Source organism: Herpailurus yagouaroundi, unplaced genomic scaffold (assembly GCF_014898765.1).
Source record: "Herpailurus yagouaroundi ecotype Mexico unplaced genomic scaffold, PumYag 28, whole genome shotgun sequence".
NCBI classification, from domain to species: Eukaryota; Metazoa; Chordata; class Mammalia; order Carnivora; family Felidae; genus Herpailurus; species Herpailurus yagouaroundi.
Genome location: NW_024412376.1, coordinates 13,145,356 through 13,172,659, shown reverse-complemented (window position 1 = coordinate 13,172,659; position 27,304 = coordinate 13,145,356). Strand labels below are relative to the sequence as shown.

Here is a 27,304-nt window from a genome sequence, read left to right as displayed (position 1 = left end):
TAGAACCAGAACTCAGGGCCCACCATCCTGTGCTGCTGGGGTCATATTAAAATTCCACCACAAAGCACAATGCACATTTGGAAAAACAGATCCCTTCTTCATAAACAGCCAACATAGCATACCCGCTACACAAAAACCTGACACCAAAGGGAAAATATTTTTGTTAAATAGACTGATTGCTAAATGAACAGGGCTTGTGAAAATCACATCTATTATATAGGACTTTTCAGTTCATAAGCCTCATAATATCAGATCATCATATTGGCAAGGCAGTGCTTGTAAGGCTGTTAGGATGAAATCTGGAAATTGCTTCATTATTGAATATTACAAATGATATTTGCCAACAGGGGATTTTTGCTTGTGTGTGCATTCAAATAAAATTTCTGGTCACCATTGTTTATAGCCCAAACATATTAATGTCTCCATATAACAAATCTCAAAGAAGACAAATGAAATATGTAAATAACCTAAGCATTGTGGACCCATTGAACATTGCATTTTACCTTTATGTTCTTTTTTTTTTTTATCACCCGCAGACATTTAAAAAAAAAAAAAAGAGCCTGATAATGTCAAAAGATGAGAAAGGCTAAATTCAGGGAAATAAAGGAACCATAAATCAGGAAAACTTTGGAGCTGCTAGAAAGACACTTTAATTTTGTAGACAAAAGACTGCATTAAGGAGGAATAATGCAATAATCAAAGGTGAACGAATCTCTATTGTCTGGCGTCTTTCTCTGTGGGAATTTTCCCACCCCTGACAGCTGTAAAGGGGGGAGGAGTGCAGACTGTGGCTGCGCCTTTATTCTCTCCCCCCGGTTGCTCCCCAGCCCCTCCTCTTCTCCGTCAATAAATGTCTGCAATCATATTCTTGAGCTCCTGTGTGATTTCAAGGTTCATCTCTTCCATGCAGCTCAAACACTAATTATCCCAGCTGTAATTAGTAAGATAATTAAATACTGGCTCACTCATCTACCTTGGGTCGGGTCATGATTCTCCCAGAAGACCTTGAGCAGTTCCTCAAAGCTGATGCGTTCTGGCTGGTACACCACTCGGACTACTTCTGCATGGCCAGTTTTTCCTTGAAAGAAACAGAACATACAACCAAAATTTACTGACAACACCAATTTACTACAAGTTACTCATTTCCAAAAAATCACCAGACAAGGGCTAAAATTCTTCCCTCCTCCGAAGGAAGGGTGGGAGCATAACTACATTAGCGAATGGTTTCATAGTAAGTCTGTCACTGGTTCTTTCTCCGTAAGAGCACACAGTTGTCCTCTGGCAAGCTTCCTGAGGATGATGACTTCTTGTCATTGTGCTCTAATTATTTTTTTTAATTTCATGAGAAAACAAACTTGGGTTTTCTTTTCTTTTTTTTTTAATCTCACTCTTATCAAACCTTATGCATCCAATCTGACATAGTGCTCATGGTTTGAAACTCTGTGAGGGGAATGAGCCAATTTATTTTTATCATCACCACACTGTGCTATATGCAGTAAGTTTTGCTGCACTAACAGAATGAGATGGTGCCAGATCAAGAAACCTGTAACAAGCAGGCTTATATTGCATCAGATAAATTCGTTAATGGGGGGACATATTTGCTGTGCTGTTAACACAGAGGCAAGGGTCAGGTTCACATACCCAGCGGGATGGTAAGTGTTTTCTCAGTCTAATTCGTCTCGTGGTAAACAACCACTGCAGCAAATGTGTCTCTGTTAGCATGCACATTCTCAGAGGTGGTCCCCAAGGTTCTGTAGATCAGGGAAGTGGGTATTTGCACTTGTATCTATAGAATTCATACCCTGCCTTGTTTTACGGTGTTAGAGTGTAGTAAGTGATAGAAGCCTCCATACATATCATTTCTATATTTAAATTTGTTTTCCATCTCTTTCCAGTCACCTTATGCATAGTTAAGAATTTAGCTTTGCCCAAAGAGATATCTGGCCTTAGCCTTGGCCTCTGGAAGGTAATTTATGTCATACCTGATAGGAATGTCCTTCTTTAAAGTGGCGCCGGCCACACCAACAGTCCTAGGGTGGGAGCTGGCCACTTTGAATCATAGGGTAGGGTTGGCCATACCCAACAGTGTTAGTTAGGTTCAGGGCTGGTCATGCCAGACAGACCAACCTTGTGCCGAGAGTAGGGTCTTTGGGTAACACAGCATCAGCTGACCCAGAGACAGAATTCAACCTTGTGGGCAATCAATCAATCATGCCTGTGTAAAAAAGCCCCAATAACAACTCCGGACATCAAAGCATGGGTGAGCTTCCTGGTTGGCAATACTTTTTGCATACTGTCACACATGGATGCCAGAAGGGTAATACATCCTGACTGCACGGAAGATAACACAGAAACTTTGCACTGGAACCCGTCTAGACCCCGCCCTCTGCATCTCCTCCTTTGGCTCATTTTGATCCATCCCCTTCCCCTATAATAAACTGTAACTCTGAGGATAACTGTTCTCAGTGAGTTCTCTGAGTCGTAACAAATTCTCAGACCACACAGTGGTCCAGGAATCCCTTGAACTTGCAACTTAGTTTGCAAAGTGTTTGCCCATAGGTTGTTAATCTCACTTTAATTCTCAACCATTTTACCATTGGAAAACTGAAATACACAGAAGTTAGATTTGCCCCAAATTCACATAGAGCTAGTGAATTTCTGGACCATAACCTAAAACCCTTCTGGTGTTTTGTCCAAGATTCTGTCCAATAAACAAAGCAAAGAAAGCAAAGTGAACATGAATCCAGAAAAAGAAAATAAAAATCTATTCATTATCGGGGCGCCTGGGTGGCGCAGTCGGTTGAGTGTCCGACTTCAGCCAGGTCACGATCTCGCGGTCCGGGAGTTCGAGCCCCGCGTCGGGCTCTGGGCTCATGGCTCAGAGCCTGGAGCCTGTTTCCGATTCTGTGTCTCCCTCTCTCTCTGCCCCTCCCCCGTTCATGCTCTGTCTCTCTCTGTCCCAAAAATAAATAAACGTTGAAAAAAAAAATAAAAAAAAAATCTATTCATTATCTTTAATCTTTTTTTAATATTTAAATTTATTTCTGATGGTAGAAATAATAATTTGCAAATAATATGAAGCTTAGAAAATGTGCATAAGTATAAAAAAGAAAAAAAATAATGTGTTGTAATCTGACCACATAAAATAAGTACTATCAACATTTTTTACACAATTCTTTCTGGATATGTACCAAATACAGACAAGTGCACATGTGCTCATACACACACACACCACCACACCATGTACAATTTGCTTTATTGTAATCTTGTCATCATGCTTTTCTTTTACATACCAGCATATTGTTTGTCCCCATATCACTAAAATTTTTAGAAAAAGCCATTATAATGACTACATAACACTCCAAAGATGGTTGTACTATTATTCAATCACTCCCTGTCATTGGAGTTTAGACTGAATCCTATTTTTATGTATCAACATAAATATCTTTCCACATTTCCAAGACTGTCTCAAGCCACAGTTACATAAGTGGGAATTCTAAACCAATGTTCACAAACATTTTTAAGTTTCTTGATATCTAGTGCTTAAATGCTTCAGTAAAGTTGACCCGATTTTCTCTCCCTATTGGCAGTATATTAAGGCCAGTCTCAGTCACTATTATAATGTTTTTAACTCTTACCAATTGGACAATTGTACCCTATCAGTTTATTTTCAATGAATTTAATTATTAGTAAGGTAAAGAAAAAGGTCATGTTTATTAGTAACTTTAATTTATTTGCTCTGGTTTTGGCAATATCCTTTTTATATTGGGTTATATTTTTATTTTTCTTATTATTTTTTAAAAAGATATTTAGGGGCACCTCAGTGGCTCAGTCAGTTAAGCATCCAACTTCAGCTCAGGCTGTGATCTCATGCTTCATGGGTTCAAGCCCCACGTCAGGCTCACTGCTGTCAATGCAGAGCCCACTTTAGACCTTTTGTCTGTCTCTCTCTGCCCTACCCTTGCTTGTGCTCTCTCTCCCTCTCAAAAATAAACACTTAAAAATAAATAAATAAATGAATAAATAAATAAAAATGTATTTATATTTAAATGAATTGGTCATCTTACATAATTTCAATTCAAATACTATAGGCATGTAAGTAAGCAAAAGACAGATTTTATACAAACAGATATGAAAAGAATTATGGGAGAATTATGGGAAGAAGATACATTAAGTATAATAATGTTATTATAAACCACTTTTGATCCTACTTTAAAATCGTATTATTATTTTGTATTTTGAAATGTTTAAGTGAATGATTTAATTAAATAAAAATTAAACTCTCTAAATATTAAAAGTAGCAACAATGTGTAACAATTATGATAAATATATTTGGTAACAAAAGCATAGAAAACCACACTAGAAATACAGGTAAAAGATGTAAACAGGCAGTGCACGTAAGAAGAAATAAATGTAAGTCAAGATTGAAAAATGCTCCACATTTTTAGTGATAAAAGCAAATAAAGGCATATTGAAACATGAACATACCATCTCGCATTACATTTTATAAAACTGCTTAAAAGCGTAACTAGCGCTGATGAGGAGACTATGAAACTGGCATCTTTACTTGGCTGGTGACAGTATAAATGACCAACTCCCACAGGCATATGTATCAAGAGCCACAAAGATTAACTCACCTCCACTAAGTGATACAGAAAATCTATCTCAAAGATACAACCCCAAATAATGGAAAAGATATGTACATGCAAAAAAAAATTTTTTTTTTACTCCATCATTACAATGCTGGAGTACTGTAAGATATCCAAAAGTCAAATAAAAAAAGAAACCAATTGGGGCACTTGGGTGACTCAGTCAGTTAAGCGTCTGACTTCAGCTCAGGTCATGATCTCCTGGTTCCTAAGTTCGAGCCCCACATCAGGCTCTGTGCTGACAGCTCAGAGCCTGGAGCCTGCTTCAGATTCTGTGTCTCCCTCTCTCTCTGTCCCTCTCCCTGCTCATGCTCTGTCTCTCTCAAAAATATATAAACATTAAAAGAATTTTTTTAAAGAAACCAATTGTGGTATAACCTCATGGTGAAGTATCATGTGACCGTTACAATACAATGTCCTAACCCTAGTAAAAAGTGTTACCTTCACTGAAGTCTGATAAAACGGTAGGCACTTTACCTACTTGACCTTCTTTAATGCTCATAACAAGTTTTTTCCCGAGTTCTTCCTATTGTGGAAAATACACACAGCAAACTTTACCATCTTAACCATCTTTCATGTGCACAGTTTGGTGGCATAAACTACATTCACACCGTTGTGCTACTGTCAACCACCATGCATCTCCAGAACTTCTTTCACCTTGCAAGCCTGAAACTGTATCCGCTGAACACTAATTCCCCGTTTCTCTCCTACCCACAACCCCCGGCAACCATTCCACTTCTGTTTCTGTGAATTTGACCACTCTAGACACTTCAGAAAAGTGCAATTTTCACTTAGCACAATCCTCAAGGTTCACCCATGTTGCAGCAAGTGTCAGAATTTCCTCCCTCATTCTTAGAATGAGTAATATTCCAGTATATGGATATGCCACATTTGACTTACCCATTCATCTGTTAATGGACATTTGGGTTGCTTCCACCTTTTGGCTACTGAGAATAACACTGCTATAAACATGGGCATACAAATATGTCTCACAACAATTTTATAAGAGAGATGCAGTCCCCATTTAAAGATAAGACAACTAAGTCCTCTCCACAAGTTTTCTCACACAACATCCCACAGCCAATAAGCAGCAGGATCTAGTGAGGTGCTCATTCTATGCCCGTAAGCCAGGCTCCTGACTGTAGACCGCTGAAGTCAGCAAGTGGCTGCAAATGTCATATAGGCAGTGGCCCTATATGAGAAATCACAGCTGTGGAGTAATTGACATCCAGGCTGTCAAGACTATTTTACAGGATTAGGCCCTTCTTTTGTGGTAGGAATATGGGGTCAGGAAAGATTTCCATAAACATTTTCAGACATAATCTAAGCACGGACATTATTTGTGGAGAGGTTTAAAGAAGCTTGGTGGTTTAAAAGAAACTGCTACCATTAAAATTCAAGATCCATCTGCATTGACAAACAGTGGGGAGAAGCCCTCATCAAACTCACCTTTAAGTTTCTTTATTTTATTTCTCCAAAGTACAAGAGTCTGTGTAAAAATACACAGTGCAAATGATCAAAAGGATTAAGGGGCTAGGAACCACTTACAGAAATGCCCACGCCTCCAGGAACTCACCAATGTGCTAGGCTAATTTGATTCCCGGGACCAATCTGCAAATACTTTCTGGTGCTTCCAGAGATAAAAGGCTGTATCTTAAAAATACTTTGAGCTGTTTCTTCATATAACATCGTGCAAATACCATGATAGATGTGATGTGCAAACATGCTTGTTAACAATTCACAGCAGCATCAGAGGGGTTCTAACATTGTTGTTCAAAAATGTCTGGAAATGAAAAGGACTAATGTCTTCTCTGAGCATTTCCCAGTGTTTCCTTACCCCATGAGCCCAAAGAAAAGTAATGAATGCAGAGAAGTAGGTTATGGGCAGTCATTCCTTATAAGACAAAAGATCCCAGAAGAAACCTAAAGGAATGTTTCGGGTGGGGGGAGTGGCGCTGAAAAATCAGGCACTCTGCAGTCACCTAGACCTTTGTGGAAGCCAAGTGAACCAGGTGTTTTTAAAGGAGAATCCCAAGATAATTAGCCTGTCTTCAAGTGGGGAGCCCCCACTCAGGAGCCACACACTGCCTGGGCTACCATTCTGGGTCAGCCACGTGGCAACTGCCTGACCTTGGCATGGCCAGGGACAGAAGAAAAGGGTGGTTCAAATCAGAGCTCCATGGCATATGAGCCATGCCTTCCCTAAGGGGACCACATGCATTTTTGAAGGCCCTTTTATCTATTGAGTTGCTTCATCTACTTGAGGAACCTTCCTTCAGTCTCCTCATCTGCTAAATGTGGAATTAGAACATGCCTCCACATAGGATGTAAGTCTCTCTAATTCTCTATGTCTTATTATCAAAAGTTGTATTATTATAATTATTCTCTACTCAGCTGGGGTAGAAGGGGAAAAGACTAGAATTAAAGTCACAAGAAGTAATTTAGACCATAGGTCTAACAAGTAGTTTGACACTTTTTTGACTGTGATCCCAAGTCTTCTTTTTTGGATAGAAATAAAAATAACCTCTGTCACAGAAGACTCATCAGGATTAAATGAGGTCATATGTGGGAAAGTACTGGGGAAGAGTAAAGCTCTCTATACATAAATAAGATTTCTATTGTTATTTCCCTTTTGAGTTTTCTTAAAAGGGATGCCTTCCCCATAAGGACTAAATCACAGGAGAAAACATATGATACAAGGAAGCTTCTAGTTCATCAAACTAAATTTTATCTCTGTAAGTGTCTAATTGTGATTTCATTCATGCATCTATTCTAGAAATAACAGCTAAGTGTCTACATCTACTCAATCAGGTGCTCAGGTGAGGTCCCAGCCGACACATTCCAGCCCCGATGGGAGCTGTAGTCAGGCCTTCATCCACACCAGGCAAAGACCCAGATTCCCATTCTTCTGATGAACTATAATGAATCAAGTGTGATTCCTCACCTTAGAATCAGAACTAAAAGACATGGGTTTAATGAGAGAGTTCTTAATTCAGGTAAAAAGAAGCCTCTGGAAGCAGTTTGGAATCTTGCCTCCCTGGAGACACTGTTTCCTACTATGCCATCACACCTGTCAACAACTTCTTTTGGACAAGAACCTATGTACATCAGAGTCCATGATATTCAGGAGATGGTGAAAAGCCACCTGGACTGAGAAGAGCTGAAGGCCCTCCCACTGTCCCCAGGGCAGAATATGTGAGGCCACCTCTCTCAAGTCAAAGCCAAATGGCTGCAGGCCAGCAGGCGGCAGTCACAAGTGGTCAGAATCACACCGCTGGCATGATAAGCAAGTGAGCTAAGCAAGTGAATTGAGTTCTATTCCAAATTCTCGGTAGAAATGGTGGCTCCTTCCCCACAGCACGGGCAAATCTGATGCAGAGGAGATTTCCATAAGGCGAATGAGCATGACCATCCGTGCCAAGGGCAGCTTGAGCCTGTGAGGGGCTCCTGGGTGTGGCGTCTGGCCTGAGCAAAAGGGGCTCCAAAGGCAAGCCGAGCAGCCCGGACCTGCATGGTTTGTGTGGATTCCTAGGTCCCAGGGTGGGAGGAAAAGCCTGGGAGGGCAGAGACCCTGCCCTCTGGAAGGGGGCGTGTCAAGGGCAGAGAGGAGGAAAGCAAAGAGAGACGGAAAGGAGACAAGGAAAGCAGGCTGCAGATAAGACCTGTGCACATGGTTTCGGCTCCTGGTATCAATGTTCCTGGGGCCCTTTGCTGCTGCTGTGGGGAGGGTCGGGGAACGGTCGCCCACCTGGTCCCCCAGCAGACAGTATAGCCACATGGGTACCCCTTGCAGTGAGCAGGGCTTCTGCTGTATCTGCAAGGCAATGAAAGACCTCCAGGCCTGCTCGCTCCTCTCCCCATGTTGTGATCCAGCCATGAGCCACACATCACAGTCGACAGGGTGCCTGTCTAGACCCAGCCTGCTGGGCACCACTCAGCCCAAGGAAGCATTCAGCACTGTGCTTCCTTGGCTTGCCTCGTGGCCACCTGGCAGTGGTGTGACCTTGACCAAGCTCTTTCTTCTCTAAGCTTTCATTTCCTTATCTGTGAAATGAGGATATTCATAATACTCACCTCAGGGACTACTGTGAGGATTAGTTTGATAATCCACAGGAAGCACTAAGAATAGTCTGGCCCACCCAATATTAGCTTTATTCATAACAGTATGGTTAGTATTGTTATTTTTACTATTGCCACTGTTATTTCATAATTTGGGGGGGGAAGGTCCAGGAATCTGTATTTTTACAAGATTCCCCAGGTGATTCTTAACAGAGTTACTATTAAGTGTAAAAGTGTAAAAACCACTCATCCTGAGCCCAGTGCACCCCTTAAGCAGCCAGCTGTCAACCTCCCTCTCCTGGATCTCAGTGCTCACTGTCTTAGTTATCAGAAGGTGCATGAGAGTCCCACAGTCCTTAAGGAAGGCAGGCAGGCAGGCTGGACGGGAATGGGTGAGGAGGGAAGGAGGGAAGGAGAGGAGCACAGAGGAAAGGAGGAAGGATATTAACCCCTGTTAAAAGAATACACTGGAGGCGCCTGGGTGGCTCAGTGGGTTAAGCGTCCAACCCTTGATTTTAGCTCAGGTCATGATCTCATGGTTGTTAGATCAAGCCCTGCGTTGGGTTCTGTGTTGAACATGGAGCCTACATGGGATATTCTCTCTCTCTCTCTCTCTCTCTCTCTCTTTCTCTGTCTCTCTCCCTCTGCCCTTCTCCCCTATCACTTTCTCTCTCTCTCTAAAATATAAAAAATAAATAAATAAAAATAAACATTAAAAAAAAACCTGAAGGATACTGAACATCCTAAGTGTTTATCTGAGCAAACATCTATGCAAAATAGGGCAGTGACAAACAGGAAGGGGCTAGGAGCACTCCAAAGACAGGAGCTGGGGAGAAACATATAGAGAAATTGTGGAAGCAAATAAAGGAAATTATTTGACTGGCTAAAGCTGTTAGTTAGCTGTTTGTGATTGGCTGTCCTTAGCATTTTGGTTTCATAACCTTGAGGTATTTATAGGCCTAGACTGTGATTTGCTTATGTTGGTGCCACACTAATAGACCCACCTCAGTCTAATGGCCTCCTTGTTTAATTAATTTAACACTCTTTACAATGATCTGTGGAATGAATGAGGAGGAGGTGGGTGATAGGAAAACATGAATAGCAAAATACCTTTAATGAATGTAGCATTTATTAAACTGCATGCATTGCTCTAAACTCTTGATACAAATTGATGAAGTTAACACTCACAAAAACCCTGAGATAAGTAATATTATTATTCCCACTTTTTCAAGGAGGAAACTAAGATGCAAAGAGGTAAAAGAACCCAAAGTCAAAGATTAAGTGGCAGAGACTGGACTTGAGCCCACCATGACACGGCTCACAGACTAGAGGGCAGCGTGAGTAAGGTGGGTTTGTGAACGGGCAACATCCTTATCAAGACATCAGGTACAAGAGAAAGGAAATGGCCATTGTGGACAGAAGAAGTCAGAGGTGCTTCATGGAAGAGGGAGGGTGCATCCAGGCCACGGCCACGGTCATAAACAAAAACAAGATTTCAAAAAGGACAGGCAAAGAGACAGGGAGCTCTTTTCTGCTGTAACGCCACAGACCTGCTATCATGCGCTGTAACTGGAAAAGCCTCTTAGCTGGCTCACCCTCCAAGCTCCCCTGCTCAACCCAACATAACCACAACCCCCCCTGCATTTGGACACAGCACTTTACATTTTCAAAGTGCTTCTGGCTCCACAAATTCATTTTAGTATCGCAGCCACCTTCCCAGGGCAATTAGTAAGATTAATACTATTGTGTCCATTTTATTGACAAGAAAGCCAAGGCTTAAAGAGATTCAATAACTTGCTTGAAGTCTCAGAGCTTGTAAGCAATTGAGACAACCGAGAATCTGACCACTGTCAATGGGCTCCACTTCCAGCCACTTCTCCCACAACTGCCCTCTGCCCAGGGGCCTACAGGAGCCCTTCTTGACCACCAGCCCTCTCCATGTCTCCAATCTCATTTCCCCACACACTCTCCCTGATCCAGACAGTCCATATCCCCATCCCCACCCCTTGCTGCTGTAGTCCCCCAGCCTGCAGCACACACCCTCCAGCCACCTGAAATCAAAGCCCTCCACTACTCTCAAGGTCCCCGTAGGCGCTGCTTCTTCCAGGAAGCCCTCCCTGCGTATAGGACCTGGACAAGAAGCACGATATAGGGGAAAAAGCACAGTCAGTGGGCTCCAATGGGATCTGCTTTGCTCAGATCCAGGCTTGCTGACTGAGTCAGGTCCCCTGAGGTCTCTCGCCAAATCCCTGTGATGAAAAGAGATGTGTGTAGCAGGTAGGATCTAGCGATTCTCATAGAGGGTACTCAGAAAATGGTTTTTGTCTTCCAAACACCACCGATCCAGCCTCCCTCTTCCACTTGGAATCAGTCCCTCACCTTGTAACACTTGAGTCCTGACTGTTTTTGAGCGCTTGCTCAGTGTTTCGTGTATACAGAGTTCTCCTGGGAAAAGGAACCATGACACTGGCTCTTTTCTATCATCCCCCAGGACTGGGCACATGATCTGATATTAATAAATACACACAGATTGGAGGATCCTTTGTGCGGATTTTTTTCTGCCACTTATCGAGCCTTCATCTGGATGAGTGTCCACACTGGCCCCAGCACTGTTCACCTGCCCAAGGACCAGTCTCCTAAATGGAATTATATATAAATGCTCTGCTCTTCCTCTCTGTCCCAAACTGCTGAATTCTATGTAAAACTCGCCATACCTACCCAGAGAAAGGTATTAGATACAACTAACACAACTTAACTACCTCACCATATGGGTCAGCATAATGTTTTATTTACTCACTAAACTCATAAATATTTGAATGCCTACTCAGTTCCAGGCACTTCACTAAGTGCTGGGGATTCAATGATGACAAGTGTTAATAAGGCAACAACAAAAACTCTGGCAGCCTGGATTTTGCCCACAGTCTGGGTCCAGGTAAGGAACTCCTCTTTAAAGAAAACGACCTGACCTATTTTATTTATCCTACAGGGAGGATGGCAGGGAGAAGTCAGCTATAGTTATTTTTTCATTAAATAATAACCATTTTCCAACTCCCCTCATCCTTCCCAGCCAACAAGACCCATCCAAACTGTTAAACCAAATCAAAGAGCACACAAAAAGATCCAGGTGTTTTAAGGGAAAGGGGGAGTACTGGATGACTAATACCTCCCTCTTCCCATACAAGATTCAAAACACTCCTTCCCTCTTGCTAATTAACTACAAAGAGGTAAGATGTCAGCTCAGTTTCATCTCCAGCTCCTGCAGATAGAAAATGTGATTTCCAACAATTGTACTCATTATAAAAAAAATCCTAATACATCAAAATTGGGTGCCCTGTGGAGTTCATTATAGGATTTGAGGAGTGTCTATACTGTCATTTTATCTTTGCTTTTTTTCTTTTGTCTCTTCAGTCACTTAAAGTGTCCAAAGAGAAATATAAGCTTTCAAAAGCATCCTATTGATTGAAAAGTAGAAAAAAATCCTGTTGGAACAACTGTGATTTTTTTTCCGGTCCACCATGGGGAGACATAGTGGGGAATTTATAATCCTCTGGTGTGTATGTAATACAGGCACATTCTTCAGAGATTATTCTCTCAGAGGAATGCTATAAACATAGTTGAGTACTTGCTAAGAAAATTCCTCAAGAAAGCAATAAACTACAACCATTCATTTCTTTGTGGCGCTGGAGGTTTCTCACTGCTATGAAGTTAACTAGTGGGTAAGCAGTCTAGGAGTGAGCAGCTGACTAGTTTCTGTATCCAACATGCTGATTATAGAGGCTGACCTTCACACCCTTTGAGGTGTTTTTTCCAGAACAAGAAGTATATGAAAGGCTCTTGTAGGTGGGTTGATCAAATGTCCATTTCCTGGACCAGCACCTACTCCCAACTTACTATGAGGGGGACAAGCATTATGAGATATTGGTAAAACTAACCTGCCAATAAGGGATCATCGTACTCTCGCAGCCAAGGGAACAAACACACTTTTGTTAAGGGTCTGATTAATACTTAAAAGGATATTGTATGCTTAGAAACTATGCCTTCTGGATGCTGTTAAATGACACCAAGTCCAAAATGAGGCCCGTCTGTACCTTGTTATCAGTGGGTTACACCAGAAGAGTGGTTCATGACCCTATGCCTATGCCTTCTAATCAAACTTTTTAAAGAATATTCTCATACCTCCCACTCTACCCCACACTGGAATTCTGACACAGGGGGTGTGGGGTCAGGCCTAGGCACGTGCATCTTCACAAAGTTTGACAGGTGCTTCTGATGTGCAGTTGGGAAAGAGAACTATGAAATTAGGTGTTTGATATAGGAAGCTATATCAAGGGAGAGGAAATAAGACATAAGATTTTTAAAAATAATGTACAGGATTATAAGGGACTTGAAAAAGATCATCTAGCCAAATGCCACGTTGTGTTTTACCCCATCGCAACATTCAGATGACCATTTCAAGTCACAGGACACACACTACTTCACCAAAGTATCCATGCCATTGTTGGACTGTTCTAATTGCTGGAAAGTTCTGCCTTTACTGAGTCAAGTCTACTTCCTTCTACTCACTGGTCCAGGTTATGCCTTTGACATCCAGTCACTCGTCCATAATGACCCTTGAAAAAGCTGAAAGCATAGGACATCGTGGTTCAATTAAATGAGCACTGCTTTTGGAGTCAAAAAACCTAATGTGGAACATATATAATCTGCCAGATAAGCTGTTTAACTCCCCTTCTTCACAAGTTCCTCATCTGTAAAATGGGAATACTAAGACCTGTCCCTATCAATCTTTGAGTATGGTTGAGAGCATTCAATAACAGAGATAAAGGGAAAGCACTCTGGGGACTTACTGGTAGTAATCAAATCTATATCACAATTAGTGCTTCCATAGCCACATACTACTAATGATGAACATATCATGATGGAACTTCACTATAAAAGTCAACAACTTCCAAACCATTAGGATCTAGGTTAATATAAACAGAACAACATGGACTGATTTCCAAGCAAAGATGGGTTTCTCTGCATAGGCTGCCAAGGGCATGCTTTCCTAAAAGTGCATGTGCTCTGAATCCAAGTGAAAAGACAGCTAGAGAACCAATGAAATCATTAACTGAAAGGTCTTTAAAACCAAGTCAGACTTTTTTTTATAGTCTTCAAAAACTATTCTCTATTTATAATAACACAGAGGAGAAAAGGCAACCCAGTTGAAGCTTGTCATTGCTAATACTGTGGCTGCTTACATGGAATTTCCAGAAGAGTTGCTTTAAGTCATACAAAGATAATAATTGCCTATTCATTTTGAACATAAACCACATGACAGTTCTTTTGAAGTTCATGTGGTAGTAGCATATTCTCCCAACTTGAATGGTACATTATTTATAAATAACCCGCCCAGGAACAATCTGGCAGGATCGTCCAAGCAGCATGGCTCTGACTTATTTAGATGTCTACATTCATTAGCAATAAATAAACTTTTTGTTTAGTTTAAATATTTTTGGGAAGAATGGAACTGTGAACCAAGCCTTCAGATTTATGCATAATAGCCCCACACTGAAATACTGTTGGTGGTCTGGGAAAAGTCTTGGCTTTGTCTCCTTATTTAAATAGCACCAAAGGCACCAGTTACAGTGTACAAAAAAAATCAATCCCACAGCCTTATCTTGAAAGCATATCAATAATATGAGCAACCAAGGCTTAATCTTAATGTTATAACTATGTAAATATCAAATAGAAAATATCTGCACAATACCAAACCAGCTGATTCTACACATTTAGTCACATAGAATCTAATTCAGACATTCTTAATGGGGTGATATCACTCCTAGGGGAAAAAAAAATTGTCTCTTAAGGGACAAAACCATCTACATATCAAAATGTTATGGCCTTTCAAAGGGCCACAGTATATAAACTAACATATAGTATATCTGTGAGATTAAATTTTAATGGGGAATAGGGGGAGAAAATTAAAAAAGAAATGGCTAAAATGGGGCCAAAGGGTGCCTATAATTTTTAAAAGATTGAGAAACACTGATCTAATTAATTTAATTAATACAACAGTACAATCAAAATGGTGAAGCAATTTACCATTACTCCCACCTCACTTTCACTTCTGGATGGGGCTTGTAATAGAACACGACTGCCAGAGGAGGGATTCATTCAACAAGTACTTACTGCACAGCTAGCCTGAACTCTGAGCACTCTTTTGGGTGCAACTAAGACAACACTGAATAAGACAGTTGCCAGCCTACAGGAGCACACAGTCCAAGAGGGAAGAGACATGTGTAAATGGAAATGTACAGGATAAAGCAACTGCTGTTTGGAGAGGGGTGTGCTCAGAGTTCTATGGGAGCACACAGGAGGAGTACCAAGGTCAGCCTTGAAGATTCAGGGAAGATTTCTCAGTGGAGAGGATCACTCCAGTGCTCTTAATACTAAGCTCTACCGTAGCCAAACTTGACCCCTAGGCCTCCCTCATTCTTGGCAACCTCATACTTGTTGGATATCCCGGCAATCCAAAACACAAATGGGGAGCATTTCCTTAGACTACATGCCTTTGCTTATAGTTATTTTAGCCTGTGAAGGGAAACAAGTCCCTGAGCAAAAAAATCCATCAGTACAGGATACTAATACTAGCCACACCATATTAGATGGGTATATGTCCCCATAGGGGTCCTACAGTAACTAACACCAGAGTCCTGATTTTGGACTGAAGGTACTTTGTTCCATATTAACCCAAACTCTGCACTGGACTTTTTGTACCTTGAGATCAATGGTACTCAGTAAGTATAGGTTAATGACAACAATACTTTGGACTTGTGTAATACCCTCATAGAGCACAAAATATTTTCATATGCATTAACTAAATCTTCATGGTAACTCCATGTATTATCACATCCATTTTATAGATGAGAAAACCAAGACTCAAGGAGGTCACATTATTTGAATTAAAGTCACTCAGTAGGTAGCAGAACTTAGTAGCGTGTTCTTGTTTGTTTGCTTTTTACAGTTTATTTATTTATTTTGAGAGAGATAGAGTGTGAACAGGGGAAGGACAGAGAAAGAGAGAGAGAAAGCATCTCAAGCAGGCTCTGTGCTATCAGCACAGAGGCTGACATGGGGCTATAACTCATGAACCATGAGATCATGACTTGAGCTAAAATCAAAAGTCGGAAGCTTAACCAACTGAGCTACCCAGGTGCCCCAGAACATAGGTCAGAGCCAAGGCTCCAACCCAGTTATTGATTCCATAGCCTTTTGCTCTTTGCCCATAAACACTGATCCTAAGGGTAACCACCAAATGATTGTTGCCTATGACTGCCTACAGATCCAATTCAGCTGGAATTTGATTGATACTGGGAATCTTTTAGTCTTGACTAGCAGTTCTTTGATGACAGTTAGTAATTAATTTATGAACCCAGAGAACTACCCTAAATAAAACCAAATGGTTTCAACAATGAAGTGCTGAGACACTATGCCAAGGGCATTGATAGTGCAGTCAGAATATTTGATTTGGATGAATTATTTAACTTTTCTGAGTCTCAGGTTCCTCATCTACAAAACAGTTACAATAAAAGTGTCAAAAAATACACTGTATTACACACACCCACGCAGGTTTTGTTAACTAAAAGTGCTCCAATAGTTAGTTACCCCTTCTCATTCTCTCTGTCCCATCCTGGCAAGGCAGTAATTTAATAAACGTGAGCCTGAGATATGACTCCATGCACAGCACTAAGCCAATGATATGAGAAATCCAAAGAAATGTGACACAGAGCCTGCTCTTGGGGAACTCACAGAAATACTAACAATGCAAGGTAGAAAGTGTTAGATGTCATTGTAGAGGTACAGGTCAGTGCCTCTGAAGTTTGAAAGGAAAGGGGTGCCCGGGTGGCTCAGTTGGTTAAGTGTCTGATGCCTGGTTTCGGCTTAAGTCATGATCTCACGGTTCATGAGTTCAAGCCTGGTGTCGGGTTTCGTGCTGACACTGTGGAGCCTACTTGGGATTCTCCCTCCCTCTCTCTCTGCCCCTCCCCTGACTGCACTCTCTCTCTCTCTCAAAGTGAAAAAAAAAAAGAAAAGAAAAGAAATAAAAATTAAAAGAGTCGACCACTTAACAGATTAAACCACCTAGGTGCCCCTGATGTAACTTTGGGGCACCTGGGCGGCTGAGTCAGTTAAGTGTCCGACTTTGGCTCAAGTCATGATCTCAAGGGTTCGTGAGTTCAAGCCCCACACTTGGCTCTGTGCTGACAGCTCAGAGCCTGGAGCCTGCTTCAGATTCTGTGTGTGTGTCTCTCTCTCTTCCCCATCCCCCACTCACGCTCTGTCTCTCTCTTGCTCTCTCTCTCTCAAGAATAAACATTAAAAGAAAGAAGTTTGAAAGGAAAGAACAGGGAAGTTTTCATATAGGAGGTGCATCTGAACTAGACATTGAAAAGTGGGTACAATTTAGACATACAGAGCTGGGTATGTAGGTATTTCAGATGATGAAAATGACAAGCACTATACAGCAGAGAAGGTAAACCGCAGAGTTGACACAAAGTCTCCAATTAACTGATCCACATCATTCCTTCTGGCAAACATGGTGGCCAAAGACCACAGCACCAGAATACGTGCGACTCTCTCTGGTACACCTGCACCCTTCTGCTCCCATCAATTGAAGGAAGCCTTACCAAGTTGGTTATGTTTGTTCCCAAACTTGTTTAGACCAATTTAGTCTTTGTTGTACTTACAAATTTAATTAAATATTACATACAGAAGAAAGAGTTTTGCTTCTATTAAGAATTAAGTTGAAGGCTTGAGAAAAAGGCAATAAAAGAAAATTATTCAAAAATACAATGAAATTAAGGGACACCTGTCCAGCTCAGTCAGTAGAGCATGCCACTCTCAATCTCAGAGTTGTACGTTTCAGCCCCACACTGGGTCTCTTTAAAAAACAAAACACGGGGCGCCTGGGTGGCGCAGTCGGTTAAGCGTCCGACTTCAGCCAGGTCACGATCTCGCGGTCCGTGAGTTCGAGCCCCGCGTCGGGCTCTGGGCTGATGGCTCAGAGCCTGGAGCCTGTTTCCGATTCTGTGTCTCCCTCTCTCTCTGCCCCTCCCCCGTTCATGCTCTGTCTCTCTCTGTCCCAATAATAAATAAAAAACGTTGAAAAAAAAATTAAAAAAAATAAAAATAAAAATAAATAAATAAATAAATAAATAACAAAACACTATGAAATTAAGTGTGGGAAAGACTACTACATAAGATTGGGAAGAGGGGCTGGGGGAAGGGAAAAATGGGGCGTTATGCTTAATGGGGACAGAGTTTCAGTTTTGCAAGATGAAGAGTCCTGGAGATGGATGGTGGTGATGGTTGCACGGCAATGTGAATGAACTTAATACTACAAAACTGTACGCTTCAAAATGGTTAAGTTGGGGAGGAGGAGACAAGATGGCGGAACAGCATGGAAGTTTTCTGTGTGTCTCGCGTCCATGTAATACAGCCAGACCAACACTAAACCATCCTGCACACCTAGAACATTGATTGGAGGATTAACACAACAATCTGCACAACCTGAACCACAGGATTCAGCAGGTACATGTGGCACGGAGAGGTGAATTTGGGGAGCGAGAAGCCACGGACAGTAGGGTACTGCTTTTGCAGTGGAGACAGGATGGAGACTGGGGAGGGGGGGAGAATATGGGAAAAGCAACCCTCCCCAAAAGGAGCTGGAGAGAAAGTGGAAAATTGGAAACAACCGCAGGGACTAAACTAAAAAGGGAGAGAGGAGAAAGGAGAGGGTTTAAATTCCATTAAGACTGTAAACAAAGGGAGCTCAAAGGCTGCAACTCTGCAGTTCGATACCTGGCACCGCTCTGGTGGAAAGGGAGAATCCCCAGGAACAGAGTGGGGTCTGGGAGGGTCTCGGGCCACATGGAGAAAAGCGGTTCCACTGCTGGAAGGGCATTTGGTAGAGACTGTTGAAGCCACCTAGTCCCAGAACACCCCAGAAAACGGCCACATTTGCTGGTGCTGGAACAAGGTCATTAAGGGTGAAGCCTGGTGCCAGACATGTGTTGTGATTTTCCATAATCCCTGAAATGCTGCTGCTACACTATCTCGTGAACTTTTCCTGGGCGGGCTGGCACCTGGCCGCAGCCTCAGGGCACCAGCAGCAGCAGGGTCCCGCAAGCGTTCCTGGGTGCAGCTGACATCTGGCCATTTCTCGGGAAGACCCTCCCCCAGAGGGCAGAACAGGTCAAAGCCACAGTGCTTCAGAAGTAAGGGGCCGGGGAAAACAGCCACATCTAAGACAAAACTCAGGAGAGAGGTACTGCCTGGGGCTTGGTCACAGACAGTGAAGAAGCAGGGAGTGGACAAAAGCTGAAGACAGAGGACAGGTGCATGACTGCTGATCAGGGAGAACAGATTGGGTAGCTGGGTGGTGCCATTTTCACCACTCCCACGCATGCACACCTACGAGCTCACAATCCACCCCAGTAGGCTAGCAGCGCCATCTAGTGGAGAGCAGAACTGTTACATTGAGCCCCGCCCAACTGGGCCAACTTTGCTCTTCAAGAACACAAGTCTCACCACTGGCTTACTTTATGGACTATAAAGAGCTACATAGACTGATTCTAGGAGCAAACGAAGCAATTTCAGTCCTACTTCAATCTCCTAGCAGGTTCAGCTATTCAATTTTCTTTCTTTTTTTTTCTTCTTCTCTTTTCCAATTCTTTTCTTTTTCTTGAATACAGAAAGAAAAAAATCATTTTTATTTTCAATTTTTATTAAAAATATTTTTCTTTATTTTTTATAACTATATTTTTTACTTTTGTGTCAATTTTTTCAAATTCTATTATACTTCCATCATTTTATTTTAGTCTACTTCAGTGTATTCACCTTTTCAAATTTTCAAACAATTTCCTTTTTTTATTTTTTTACTCTTTTTCATTTTTCTCTTTCTTGAATGCAGAAAGATAAACTTCATTTGTACTTTCAATTTCTATTAAAATATTTTTATTTAATTTTTATTGCTATATTTTTTGCTTTTATGTAAATTTTTTTAAAATTCTATTTTACTTCCATCATTTTATTTTAGTCTACTACAGTGTATTCACTTTTTCAAATTTTCAAACGATTCCTTTTTTTCTTTTTTCTCTTTTTTCTTTTTTGTTTCTTTTCTTTTTTCTTAAATACAATAAAAGAAAAAATTCATATTTATTTTTAATTTTTATTAAAACTATTTTTCCTTAATTTTTTCTACTATATTCTTTGCTTTTGTGTATATTTTTTCAAATTCTATTTTACCCCCATCATCTCATTTTAGTCTACTTCAGTGTATTCATTTTTTCAAATTCTCAGACGATTTTTTTTCCTCCCCCCACCTTTTTTTCCTCTAATCTGTCAAACTACTTTCAACACCTACACCAAAACACACCTAGGATCTAGCACCATCTATTTGATTTTGTGTGTGTGTGTGTGTGTGTGTGTGTGTGTTTAATTTTTAATTTTAATATTTTTTATTTTAATTTTTTTTAATTTCAATTTTTCTACCTCATTAATTCTTTTTCTCCTTTCAAAATGACAAAATGAAGGAATTCGCCCCTCAAAAAAGAGCAGGAAGAAACGACAGCCAGGGATTTAACCAACACAGATACAAGCAAGATGTCTGAACCAGAATTTTAGAATCACAAGAATAAGAATACTAGCTGGAGTCGAAAACAGATTAGAATCTCTTCTGCAGAGATAAAAGAAGTAAAAAGTAGCCAGAATGAAATTAAAAATGCTATAACTGAGCTGCAATCACGGATGGATGCCACGGCAGCAAGGATGGATGTGGGAGAACAGAGAATCAGCCATATAGAGGACAAACTTATAGAGAATAATGAGGCAGAAAAAAAGAGGGAGATTAAGGCAAAAGAGCACTATTTAAGAATTAGAGAAATCAGTGACTCATTAAAAAGGAACAACATCAGAATCACAGGGGTCCCAGAAGAGGAAGAGACAGAAATAGGCGTAGAAGGCTTATGTGAGCAAATCATAGTGGGAAACTTTCCTAACCTGGGGAAAGACACAAACATTAGAATCCAGGAAGCACGGAGGACCCCCAACAAAAACAGACTATCAACAAGGCATATCATAGTCAAATTCACAAAATACTCAGGCAGGGAGAGAATCATGAAAGCAACAAGGGGAAAAAAAGTCCCTAACCTACAAGGGAAGACAGATCAGGTTTGCAGCAGACCTATCCACAGAAACTTGGCAGGCCAGAAAGGAGTGGCAGGATATATTCAGTGTGCTGAATCAGAAAAATATGCAGCCAAGAATTCTTCATCCAGTAAGGCTGTCATTAAAATAGGAGAGATAAAAAGTTTCCCAGACAAACAAAAATTAAAGGAGTTTGTGACCACTAAACCAGACTTGCAAGAAATTTTAAGGGGAACTCTCTGAGGGGAGAAAAGATGAAAAAAAATATATATATATATATAGCAACAAGGATTAGAAAGGACCAGAGAACACCAGAAACTCCAACTCTACAAGCATCACAATGGCAATAAATTCAAATCTTTCAGTACTCACTCTAAACGTCAATGGACCCAATGCTCCACTCAAAAGACATAGGGTAACAGAATGGATAAGAAAACAAAATCCATGTATATGTTGTTTACAAGAGACCCACTTTAGACCTAGACACCTTCAGATTGAAAATAATGGGATGGAAAACCATCTATCATGCTAATGGTCAACAAAAGAAAGCTGGAATAGCCATACTTACATCAGACAATCTACACTTTAAAATAAAGACTGTATCAAGAGATGCAGAAGGGCATTGTATCATAATCAAGAGGTCTATCCACCAAGAAGACCTAACAATTGCAAACATTTATGTGCCAAATGTTAAAACACCCAAATATATAAATCAATAATCACAAACATAAAGAAACTCATCAATAGTAACACCATAATAGTAGGAGACTTCAACACCCCACTCACAGCAATGGACAGATCAGGAGACAATGGATTGGAATGACACACTGGACCAGATGGACTTAAGAGATATATTCAGAACATTTCATCCTAAAGCAGCAGAATATACATTCTTCTCCAGTGAACACAGGATGTTCTCCAGAATAGACCATATACTGAGACACAAATCAGCCCTAAGGAGGTACAAAAAGACTGAGATCATACCGTGCATATTTTCAGACCACAACACTATGAAACTCAAAATCAACCACAAGAAAATATTTGGAAAGGTAAAAAATACTTGGAGACTGAAGAACATCCTATTAAAGAATGAATGGGGTAACCAAGCAGTTAAAGAGAAAATTAAAAAGTATATGGAAACCAATGAAAATGATAACAACACAGACCAAAACCTCTGGGACACAGCAAAGGCAGTCATAAGAGGAAAGTATATAGCAATCCAGGCCTTCCTAAAGAAGGAAGAAAGATCTCGGATACACAACCTAACTTTACACCTTAAGAAGCTGGAAAAAGAACAGCAAATAAAACCCAAAAACAGCAGAAGACAGGAAATAATAAAGATTAGAGCAGAAATTAATGCTATAGAAACCAAAAACAAACAAAAAACAGTAGAACACATCAGTGAAACCAGAAGCTGGTTCTTTGAAAGAATTAACAAAATTGATGAACCACTAGTCAGTTTGATCAAAAAGAAAAAGGAAAGGACCCAAATAAATAAAATGAAGAATGAAAGAGGAGAGATCACCACCAACACAACAGAAATAAAAACAATAATAAGAGAATATTATGAACAATTATATGCCAGTAAAATGGGTAATTGGAAGAAACGGATAAATTCCTAGAAACATATACACTACCAAAGCTGAAACAGGAAGAAGTAGAAAATTTGAACAGAACCATAACCAGTAAGGAAATTGAATTAATAATCAAAAATCTGCCAAAAAACAAGAGTCCAGGGCCAGATGGCTTTCCAAGGGAATTCTACCAAACATTTAAGGAAGAGTTAACACCTATTCTCTTGAAACTGTTCCAAAACATAGAAATGAAAGGAAAACTTCCAAACTCTTTCTATGAATCCAGCATTACCTTGATTCCAAAACCAGACAGAGACTCCACTAAAGGAGAACTATAGACCAATTTCCCTGATGAACATGGATGCAAAAATCCTCAACAAGATAGCCAACTGGATCCAACAATACACTAAAAAAATTACTCACCATGACCTAGCAGGATTTATACCTGGGATGCAGGGCTGGTTCAATACCTGCAAAACGTGATTCATCACATCAATAAAAGAAAGGACAAGAACCATATGATCTTTTCCAAAGATGCAGAGAAAGCATTTGACAAAATACAGCATCATTTCTTGATAAAAACCCTCAAGAAATTAGGGATAGAAGGAGCATACCTTGAGATCAGAAAAGCCATATATGAACGACACAATGCTAATATCATCCTCAATGGGGAAAAACTGAGAGCTTTCCCCCTAAGATCAGGAACAAGATGGGGATGTCCACACTCGCCACTGTTATTCAACATAGTAGTGGAAGTCTTAGCCTCTGCAATCAGACAACACAAAGAAATAAAAGGCATCCAGATCGGCCAGGAGGAGGTCAAACTTTCACTCTTCACAGATGACATGATACTCTATATGGAAAACCCAAAAGATTCCACCAAAAGACTGCTAGAATTGATTCATGAATTCAGCAAAGTTGCAGGATATAAAATCAATGCACAGAAATTGGTTGCATTCCTATACACCAACAATGAAGTGACAGAAAGAGAAACCAAGGAATCGATCCCAGTTACAGTTGTACCAAAACCATAAAATACCTAGGAATAAATCTAACCAAAGAGGTGAAAAATCTACACACTGAAAACTATAGAAAGCTTATGAAAGAAATTGAAGAAGACACAAAAAATTGGAAAAAGATTCCATGCTCTTGGATAGGAAAAACAAATATTGTTAAAATGTTGATACTACCCAAAGCAATCTACATATTCAATGCAAACCCGATCAAAGTAACACCAGCATTCTTCACAGAGCTAGAACAAATAATCCTAAAATTTGTATGGGACAAGAAAAGACCCCGAATAGCCAAAGCAATCTTGAAAAAGAAAACCAAAGCGGGAGGCATCACAATCCCAGACTTCAAGTTATACTACAAAGCATAATCATCAAGACAGTATGGTACTGGCACAAGAACAGACACTCAGATCAATGGAACAGAACAGAGAACCCAGAAATGGACCCACAAACGTATGGACAACTAATCTTTGACAGAGCAGGAAAGAATATCCAATTGAATAAAGACAGTCTTTTCAGCAAGTGGTGCTGGGAAAACTGGACAGCGACATGCAGAAGAATGAACCTGGACCACTTTCGGACACCATACACAAAAATAAACTCAAAATGGATGAAAGACCTAAATGTAAGACAGGAAGCCATCAAAATCCTCGAGGAGAAAGCAGGCAAAAACCTCTTTGATCTTGCCCGCAGCAACTTCTTACTCAACATGTCTCCGGAGGCAAGGGAAACAAAAGCAAAAATGAACTACTGGGACCTCATCAAAATAAAAAGCTTCTGCATAGCGAAGGAAACAATCAGCAAAACTAAAAGGAACTGACAGAATGGGAGAAGATATTTGCAAATGACATATCAGATAAAGGGTTAGTATCCAAAATCTATAAAGAACTTATCAAACTCAACACCCAAAAAACAAATAATCCTGTGAAGAAAAGGGCAAAGGTATGAATAGACACTTCTCCAAGGAAGACATCCAGATGGCCAACCGACACATGAAAAAATGCTCAACATCACTCATCATCAGGGAAATATGAATCAAAACCACAACGAAATACCACCTTACACCTGTCAGAATGGCTAACATGAACAACTCAGGCAACAACAGATGTTGGTGAGGATGTGGAGAAAGAGGATTTCTTTTGCATTATTGGTGGCAATGCAAGCTGGTGCAGCCACTCTGGAAAACAGTATGGAGGTTCCTCAAAAAACTAAAAATAGAACTACCCTACAATCTAGCGATTGCACTACTAGGCATTTATCCACAGGATACAGGTGTGCTGTTTCGAAGGGATACATGCACCCCCATGTTTATAGCAGCACTATCAACAATAGCCAAAGTATGGAAAGAACCCAAATGTCCATTGATGGATGAATGGATAAAGAAAATGTGGTGTGTACATACATATGTATATATATATATATATATATATATATACACATATATATGTACACACACACATATATATATATACGACATACACACACACAATGGAGTATTACTTGGCAATAAAAAAGAATGAAATCTTGCCATTTGCAACTACGTGGATGGAACTGGAGGGTATTATGCTAAGTGAAATTAGAGAAAGACAAAAATCCTATGACTTCACTCATATGAGGACTTTAAGAGACAAAACAGATGAACATAAGGGAAGGGAAACAAAAATAATATAAAAACAGGGAGGGGGACAAAACAGAAGAGACTCATAAATATGGAGAACAAACTGAGGGTTACTGGAGGGGTTGTGGGAGGGGGGGCTGGACTAAATGGGTAAGGGGCACTAAGGAATCTACTCCTGAAATCATTGTTTCACTATATGCTAACTAATTTGGATGTAAATTTTAAAGAAGAAAAAAGAAAATTTTAAAAATGGTTACATTGGTAAATTTTATGTTATGTGTATTTTACCACAATTAAAAACAAAAAAGAAAAAAATTAGGGAGGAAATCATAAAAATCTAGATAAACTCTATGTTCAGATTGCTTCACGTGTGTCTTAATTTGAAAGAAGACAAAACTAGAAATTGTAGATAATAATAATAATAATGGCAAACAGGGCTTATTCTGTATGAAAGACAGTTCTAGACAGTTTACATATGACTTCTTTAATCCTCCCAACAAGCCAATCAGAGTGGGGCTGTTATGATACCCATTTTAGAGATGAGGACAGATAGGCACAAGAGCTTAAATGGCATCGCCAGGATCACAGCATCAATAATAGACAGAGTCACAGTGCAGGCTAGAGTCTACCTCCAGAGTATGCACTCTTACCCACCCCCATCCCCACCGGGCTAGGTAAGGAAGATAAGGAGGCACTCCAGAAAGAGACTTACCATGAAAGGAAAGACACTGACCCCACAACCAAAGGTCGGCACAAGAAGGTATGTCTATTTAAGTCTAAAAAGTTAAGGTTTCTATAAACCTTTTTTTAAATGATTCACCCTCCCTTTAATCAATTTTCCTACTTAAACAATTATCATCCCCCAAAAAGCAGTGGCTAAGACATTTCTGCTATATTCATCCTAACTCAAGTCTCAGATACTAATGCAGCCCAGGAGGCAAGCAGTCAGCCCACACTGGTAGTCCACAGGAAGGAATGGCTTCAGCTGCTTGAGCATGACAGGAGCCAGTAGTCTTCCTGACAAACACAGAGACTACAGAGACAGCTCTGAAGTCAGCTGATAATGATGTGTACTTTTTATATGACAAAATTTAGATTCATTGTGTGCCACTGGAACCTAAGAGAACATCTGGGTGCATCTCGCATGGTTTATAAGAATAGAAACTCCTGTAAGAAACCTTTTCCAAGCAAGAAGAAAGCTGTGTGTGTGTGTGTGTGTGTGTGTGTGTGTGTGTGTGTGTGTGTGTGGTGTGAATATATGCATCTACAATATGTCTGCATCTATCATTTGAATTGGCTGGACTTTCAGAGAAGCCTTCTGGGCTAGGTTTAAGAAGCTCCTGGAACCAAGAATGGGATTTTCCATCCTTTGTCTTCAAAAGCAGTCTGCAAGTGCTATGAATTTTATGAGGGTCAGCACTGACTTAATTTTTTTCTTTTTCTTTTTCTTTTTCTTCTTCCTCTTCTTCTTCTTCTTCTTCTTCTTCTTCTTCTTCTTCTTCTTCTTCTTTTTGCAGGAGAGGGGGTGGAAGGATGTTAGTTAAATCAAATCCAAGTCTTTTCCTTAACAAACTATAGAGAGGAGTTGATCAGAGCAATGGAACCAGTATGTTTTTCTATGTTTTTGATGGAGAGTTCTGAATTCCAGGATCAAAAGTACAGATTTGGTGGCAAGAAAGTGAGTTGGTGAGAGTTGCACTAAAGAATTAACTTCAGGGGCACTTAGGTAGCTTAGTTGGTTAAGTGTCCAACTTTAGCTCATGTCATGATCTCACAGTTCACAAGTTCAAGCCCTCCATCAGGCTCTGTGCTGATAGCTCAGAGCCGGTATCCTGATTCAGATTCTGTCTGCTTCTCTCTCTGCCCCTACCCTGCTTGCTCTCTCTCTCTCTTTCTCTCTCTCTCAAAAATAAATAAACATTAAAAAAAGATTATATTCAACCCCGTGTGGGCTATTTTGGTGGGAATGGGGTCTAGAGGCAAAGATTGTGATTAAAGAGGCATCTCACTCTTCTGGGTTTACCCTCACCCATGTCACCATCACTCACTGCTCAGAGAATAGACTAGAATGCGCTGAAGGCTGTTTGTGATGCAAGCACCCCCATGGCTGCTTCTATTGTCTGGGACTGCGCAGACAATTGGACCGGATGGGAGTGGAGCACAGAATAGACACCCATCCCCCGAATGGCAATGGTGTTGGCAAAT

General features: G+C 40.5%; 1 protein-coding gene across 5 annotated transcripts in view; it reads right to left on the bottom strand.

Moving 5' to 3' along the window:
• MSRA (methionine sulfoxide reductase A) overlaps positions 1–27,304 on the bottom strand; it is a 462,819-nt gene that overhangs the window by 156,619 nt on the left and 278,896 nt on the right. For all 5 annotated transcript variants that reach the window (XM_040469218.1, XM_040469276.1, XM_040469424.1 and 2 more), the window contains one exon: positions 974–1,078. In XM_040469218.1, the coding sequence (XP_040325152.1) occupies positions 974–1,078 (105 nt within the window). The remainder of the gene's footprint in view (positions 1–973; positions 1,079–27,304) is intronic.